General features: G+C 43.1%; 1 protein-coding gene across 3 annotated transcripts in view; it reads right to left on the bottom strand.

Moving 5' to 3' along the window:
- Positions 1 to 761: 761 nt before the first annotated feature.
- sv2bb (synaptic vesicle glycoprotein 2Bb) overlaps positions 762 to 7,505 on the bottom strand; it is a 37,249-nt gene continuing 30,505 nt past the window's right edge. For all 3 annotated transcript variants that reach the window (XM_027031094.2, XM_035532444.1, XM_035532445.1), the window contains exons 5-13: positions 7,325 to 7,458; positions 6,763 to 6,852; positions 6,496 to 6,609; positions 5,257 to 5,345; positions 4,310 to 4,474; positions 3,892 to 4,025; positions 3,601 to 3,801; positions 3,126 to 3,285; positions 762 to 2,543 (exon numbers count right to left, since the gene is read on the bottom strand). In XM_027031094.2, coding sequence (XP_026886895.1) covers positions 2,360 to 2,543; positions 3,126 to 3,285; positions 3,601 to 3,801; positions 3,892 to 4,025; positions 4,310 to 4,474; positions 5,257 to 5,345; positions 6,496 to 6,609; positions 6,763 to 6,852; positions 7,325 to 7,458 — 1,271 coding nt within the window. In that variant the 3' untranslated portion in view covers positions 762 to 2,359. The remainder of the gene's footprint in view (positions 2,544 to 3,125; positions 3,286 to 3,600; positions 3,802 to 3,891; positions 4,026 to 4,309; positions 4,475 to 5,256; positions 5,346 to 6,495; positions 6,610 to 6,762; positions 6,853 to 7,324; positions 7,459 to 7,505) is intronic.

Genomic DNA, 7,505 nt, shown 5'->3' with positions numbered 1-7,505 from the left:
CAGCACAATGCACTAGTGGTGTGGACAGTCGGCCCAGCTCCGCCCACAGACCAGCTGGCTCCGCCCACAAACCTCAACCTCACCAGCGGCTGTGCCGGGAAGTCCTGAATGCCCTGTGTGTCTCCTGTGAAAACCTCTCAACCAAGCGCAAGAGTGTGGGACTGCAGGTTAGCCCCATGGGTGTGCGTTCCACCTTTCACACACCCGTTCAAACCCTAGGGAAGGATAAGGTGACAAGGTCGCTCTGTCCACTGCCAAAATAACCAGGTGATAAAAATAACAGCCTTCAGCATGGGAAGCATTAACGCTGGATGAGACACTGCCTACACGGCAACACTTCAGATAATAACCTGCTACAATTATTTAATAGTTACTTAACTGAATTCTATTGAAATCATTTATTTATTTGAAATGTTTTTTCCCGTGTCTGTGAAAGGCGCTATATAAATGTAACATTCTTCTTCTTATTATTATTTAAATGTGGATTAGAGAGCAGTTTCAATTCAATTAATTGTTAATTAACATTCAGTTAATCTTTCTTTCTATTTTTAAGTAAATACAACAGCCAACAGCCAACAACTTTACACATTAGATCACATTAATCATTTATTTATTTCATTAATCATTAATAATTTATTTATGTATGATAATACAGTCACAAATAAAACATTCAAACAGAAAACATATTTAACCAAATCTCTGTTCCAACAACAGTCAGATCTTACTTTGAAAAAACCCCCCAATAAACATTAATGTAAACACAAAGTGGTATGGTTTCATCAGACGATGACACAGATACAAACGAAGTTAAAGATAAAACACTACGTTCATACCCTTTTCTCTTCTATGTCTCCCAGGACAGCGGCCTTAATTCCCTCCTTCAGCTCATCACTTACTGGTCAAGTTATCGCCAGTATCAGATTCAGATTTAAATGTTAGAAACCTGCTTTACAGCTAAAAAGCATGACAGGGAGCTTTTACAGTGGATACAGGCAAACCTTCCATCATCCTGCTAAAGCGCCATAAAGTAACTTACAGTAGGAGAGCTGATCCAGGACCAGTTTTCTTTTCCTTTTTTCCTGGCCTTCATTAGTGAGTGGCAAAGGCCAGAACTGATCTAGGAACTGCAGTCCTGGCCTTAGTGAATATGGCCCACAGTGTGTAGATCCTTGTTCACACACTTCCATATTACTCTTTTAGTAGCATTCCCAAATGTGTAACCCCAAAAGCAGAGATCTTACGATCATCACGGAAACACAGGGTTGTTGATATGTTGTCTCAGTAAGTGGAAGGAGGCACAGACTGAATAGAATGAGGGGTGTTTAAGAAAACCGATGCGTAAAACACAGTGTTGTATTTACAGTGAGATGTACGTCAGGACGTTAAGACATTCGCTTGGCTAGCAACACACTGGAAGGAGACACAAACATCACATGCAACTCAGTCAACAGCTAGTGTGAGATTCCTTAACAGGGTCAACTAGAGCATTTCACCAAACATTCGACCCATTTTTATGTTTTAAAATATGTTTTATGCCTTTGAGGATTCCATTGTGTACTCAGGGTAAACCATCAAGAGTTCTGGAAAGGAGGACAGTAAAGATTAGCGAAGATTACTGAAGCAGAACAGCACTGGAGGCTAGTTAGGCTACATGTACCACACACTCCTCATCCGCACACAAGAAACATGGAAGTGAGTGCCGTGAAGTCACCCTCCCCTGTAAAAACCAAACACCAGGGGATAGCTGTGAACACCAGGCTGACCATTAGCTGTAGCAAACATAGCAAACACAGGACGAGGGGTGAACACACCAGCTAGGGCTCTGTGGGAGGAGGCAAGCAGAATGAACCAAAACAAGAAATCACTCTTAAAGGTACCTGAACTCTCTTTAATAAATAAATAAATCTTCAAAGGTACCTGAACTCTCTTTTCTTAACAACCATGAAATGGCTCTGGGGGGTTCATGATATTTGATCAACAGCCTAGAATTTGACAAATAACAGGTAGAGGATGTTGCTTTCAGGGTATACTCTACATAGACTGTGATTTCTAATCTCATGGTGATTCAGTTAAGGGATTAAGAGATTGAAGTGATAGATGACCTTTTAATCTGATGTGAAGTGTAAGTCTGAGAGATCACTCTTAAGTAAGCAGTCTTCACTTTTGGTCCTGGGTCAGATTTAAATTGGGGTTTTACGGAATCACTAAAGCTCGCAGGTCAGACGAATGCTCTGTGCTGGTCAGACAAGTCCGGCAAATCATTTTTTGGTGTGGACTAATTTCAGCCTGGTGAGATTAAGATGTAGTTGTACTGCCTCGACTCCATGCCCCTGCGTGGAACAGGGCGGAGTAACCCTCCTCACAGCAGGGCCTTCTCTCTGGTCTCTGGGAGCTTCAGAGCCAGGAGACCCCCACACAGCAGTGCCACACACGACAGCAGAATGGGAACCACTTTGGTGACGCCCACGAAGGAAGCGAAAATGAAGCTGCCCAAGATGGCTGCCAGTTTGCAGACCGCATTCAGGAGGCCAAACGCCGTGGCCCTGTAAGGAAAAGGGGAAGAGCAGATTAACAGGCATAATAACAGGCAGATTAGAGGTCAGGTTAGAGGTCAGATTAGAGGGCAGGTTAGAGGTCAGATGAGAGGTCAGATTAGAGGTCAGGTTAGAGGTCAGATTAGAGGGCAGGTTAGAGGTCAGATTAGAGGGCAGGTTAGAGGTCAGATGAGAGGTCAGATTAGAGGTCAAGTTAGAGGTCAGATTAGAGGTCAGGTTAGAGGTCAGATTAGAGGGCACGTTAGAGGTCAGATGAGAGGTCAGATTAGCGGGAGATTAATCAGAAGTCACTACATCAAACCCTGTCCTGAGAATACATTTACATTTAATCAACTAGAAGTTTACACTTTAGATTTAAATACAGACATGCTGGTATCGCATGTTCATTTCTGAAACTACAGTGTTAATATATAATAGCTGAATTAAGGTGGAAAAGATCAAATTCAGTGTCATTTTTGGCTGTTTATTCTGCTCCTACGCATTTGCTGGCAGTACTCTGCTCCATAAAGATTCCGGCCTTATGCGAATGGGATATGTGAAAAAAGAAACATGGCTGGCCTGTTCCCATACCTTTTGGAGGTGGGGTAGAGCTCCACGGTGATGACCTCGATGCCGTTCCAGGCTGCCACGCTAACCCCACAGAACAGGCACTGCCAGATGATGATGGTGGCCTGACTGAAGCTTATGAACAGAAAGAAGGTGCAGCCAGCAGAGAGAAGCATGGAGCCTCCTGTCAAGAGACAGACACGACACACCCATGAGGACTTCACATCCTCAGGCTTCCAGTCACAGGTTACTAGTTACAATCCTACACACAGACCTACCCTAAGGCACATTGACCCTGGAAAAAAGATGTCTAGAGACCCAGATCTGCAGATAACTTGTTATTTTGATTCTGGTACAAATGGAACCTGTTCTGAGTTGATAATTTCCAGTAGTGTGAATGAAAACACTTTAACCTTTGACCCCTTTACGTCTGGCCGTTTAATGCATCTGAACTGTATCTGTAATTAAAACTTCCATCAGAATTCCAGAGAAATCTCACCTATCATTTTAACCCTGCCGATCTTATCCATGAACAGGGCTGATATGATATTCCCGGGCAACACAGCGAGACTTCCCAAGAAGCTGACCAAGTAAATGAGGACGTCATTCTGCTCTTCAAAGTTCAGATGGCATCCCTTCTTAGTGTGATTGAAGAAGGTGTTCTCCATCTTACAGTCAACGAATTTCTCCTTGTACAGATCTGTGAAAGCCAACAATGGATGAACAGGCTCAGGATCAGCCAAAGGTCACAGTAATGGAGCACCTGGAACATGTAACGTGTAACACCGACCAGTGTTGTAGAACACAGTGGATCTGATGGTGCAGTTTTCGAAGAACGTGTTTGTGGACTTGATGTCTTCAAAATAGCAGTCCTCAAAGAGTGAGTTTTCAAACTTCACTGACTTCATCTCAAGGTTGATAAACCTACACGAAAGGTAACAAAGCACTTACACACAGTCCAGGAGGGCCTGGACCTGCTCCTGGACATTTAGTTTCTTCTGTGTTTATTTTCAGCCTTAATGAAGCACACATTATCCAGCTAATCAAGGTGTACATGGACGTCTTTATACTATAGCCAGGAGCAAGGCCAGGAATACCTGAGTGGGAGAGGTATATATCAGTCTGCTTATCATTCAGGCCTAATCTAACTAGACAGCAAACTTTGTGGCTAATGTTTGATTAACGCAAGTGCTGTGTGTATTACATACTTGTCATTGATGTATTCTCCTTCCTTATGGATCTGGTTCTCCAAGGAGAAGTTGAAATGGAAGCGCTCCACCCTCTCCCTGTAGAACACCTTCATCTTGGAATCATACTCCTCGTGCTGGAGATGCTTTATCATGTCCGGGAACCACACGACCAACCCGTAGTAACTACAACACACCATCACAAACTGGTAGTAACTACAACACACCATCACAAACACGCAGTACCTACAACACACCATCACAAACCCGTAGTAACTACAACACACCATCACAAACCCGTAGTAACTACAACACACCATCACAAACTGGTAGTAACTACAACACACCATCACAAACCCGTAGGAACTACAACACACCATCACAAACTGGTAGTAACTACAACACACCATCACAAACCCATAGGAACTATAGCACACCATCACAAACCCGTAGTAACCACAACACACCATCACAAACTGGTAGTAACTACAACACACCATCACAAACCCGTAGGAACCACAACACACCATCACAAACCCGTAGGAACCACAACACACTATCACAAACCCGTAGGAATCACAACACACTATCACAAACCCGTAGTAACTACAACACACCATCACAAACACGCAGTACCTACAACACGCCATCACAAACCCGTAGTAACTACAACACATCATCACAAACACGCAGTACCTACAACACACCATCACAAACCCGTAGGAACTATAGCACACCATCACAAACCCGTAGGAACTATAGCACACCATCACAAACCTGTAGTAACCACAACACACCATCACAAACTGGTAGTAACCACAACACACCATCACAAACCCGTAGTAACTACAACAAATGCACATGTACAATGCACATGTACACTTGACCAACACTGCACAGGTATTGTCATTTTTATACAAATAATTATTGAATCACTGCACACAACCTCATTTACATCTTAGGTTTACCTGAATGCCACTGTAAACCAGATACCAGCCATGAGGAGCGTAGCAAGTCTCAAGTCACGAGCCAAAAGAGATGCAACATTCTTCAGCACCTGCAGAGAAAAAAAACACTTTTATCATAGCATGATCATCAAATGACACTTACTGCTCTAAAATCCCCAAATGACCTCATCACGGCAGTGTTCACAAAGATTTGCGCTCAAGCCTGAGTCAAGACACTGATTAGTCTGAGTCAAGACACTGATTAGTCTGAGTCAAGTCTCTGATGAGCCTGAGTCAAGACACTGATGAGTCAAGACACTGATGAGTCTGAGTCGAGTTTCGAGTCTTTGGACACAATTCTGAAACGAGACTCAAGCTCTTTATTCCTTGTCATGCTGGATCAAATTGATCAAAAAATGTAATGACTCATCTGAATTGAATCAGACTGTTTTGAGCATTCACAATATTGTAACATTCCTAGTGATGGTATTTCCTCACAGTAACAGCATTTTAAATCTTACTGATTGTGTTTCATTTCTCTTAATTCCAAATTGTTTCCAAGTGTTTTACTCAAGCCCTTAACTCCATCTCGACCCAAGAGAGAGTAACAGATTAACATAGATGAACAGATTAACATTTGTTAACGGATTATCTGTCACTGAACGCTCGCCTCCCGCGAGTCACATGGTTTGGCCCGTCACATGAAGTGGGAGGATCTTTAGTCGTAACCACACCTGCACACACCTGCATTTTGTTAGTCTATGTGTATTTATACCCATGCCAATGTGTGCAGTGTGTTGGTCATTGTTGGTGTAGCGTGTTAATGTTAAAGTTCATCTCGTTATTGTTAAAAGTGTTCATCCTCATCGTTCGTGTTATGTGAGTGCCAGTATGTCGTATGTAATAAATGATCGTCCATATCGAGAGAGTCTGTGCGTCCTGCTCCACGCCCTTCGGCACTCGGGCCACCACGTTACATTAACATAGATTAACGGATTGACATAGACTAACGGATTAACAAAGATTAACAGATTAGCATAGACTAACGGATTAACATAGACTAACAGATTAACATAGACTAATGGATTAACATAGACTAACGGATTAACATAGATTAACAGATTAACATAGACTAACGGATTAACATAGACTAACGGATTAACATAGATTAACAGATTAACAGATTAACATAGACTAACGGATTAACATAGACTAACGGATTAACATAGATTAACAGATTAACATAGAATACCAGTTTACCAGTTTGACAAGGGTAAGTGACCGGACGACCCATCTCTGGAAAGCTGTGCCAGTGGAGCTCTGGATCTCAAAGAACTCATCGTCCTGTGTCTTTGGAGTCTTGATCTGAGACACCTGAGCAGGGAAATGAGTGAACATTTAGAGTGGAAGATTTGTGGTCATTTTGTGTTTCAGATGCCATAACAGTCTAGAATATCAGTCAGAAACTGTTATAAGTCTTTCCAGAGAATGTTTTGAAATGTCCTGCAAGCGGCTAGCGTGTCTCACGGTAAAGACTCTTTCAGGTTCTCCTTTTGCCCTCCAGTTGGTGTCGTGGACTTGTTTCAGAATCATCCAGGCCTCGTCGTGCTTAGCACGCTGGAGTAAACACACCACAGAGTTACGTAGACACCTTTAGCTTCTGTCTTACATTCTGCCACCATCCAGCAGCATTTTTCTGCTAGGACACTTAATAATTACGTGAACGATTTCTTTTAGGAAGCCTCTGGTTAAAGGACACTCTGTCTCAACCTCAAGATAGTTATCACAGACGTAGTTGCTCTGTGAATGAACATCTCATGGCCATGCTGGGCTCTGTGATCAACACGATCTAGTCAGGAAGCATCTCTACAAAATGACTGAAGTAACTTAGAACACAGAAGAACAGACTGGCCAGGCTCCTTTATGCAGTCAGGCAGAAGGTAGCAAGAACCGTAAAGCTGCTTATAGCAGCTCACACACATGTGTATTTTGTATTTTAGGACTCACTCATTTTCTATATTTTTACTGAGGTCCATGAGAGGTAATCCACAATGCACAGCACAGTTGCAGTTGACCTTTGACCCTGTACCTCTAGCAGGAAGCGTGGGCTCTCCGGCATGAAGGTGAGGCCGACGAGCGCAGCAATGGCCGGCAGAACACACACCAGCACGAACACCCGCCAGCTCTGAAACTGGAGCTGCGTCCCCATGCTGAAGCCCCAGCCTGTAAACACAGCCACTCTGTACACAGGTACACTGTACTAAAGAGCA

Source organism: Electrophorus electricus, chromosome 12, assembly GCF_013358815.1.
Source record: "Electrophorus electricus isolate fEleEle1 chromosome 12, fEleEle1.pri, whole genome shotgun sequence".
NCBI lineage: Eukaryota > Metazoa > Chordata > Actinopteri > Gymnotiformes > Gymnotidae > Electrophorus > Electrophorus electricus.
The sequence above is the reverse complement of the archived record's forward strand: the minus strand, read 5'-3'. Positions and strand labels throughout refer to the sequence as shown.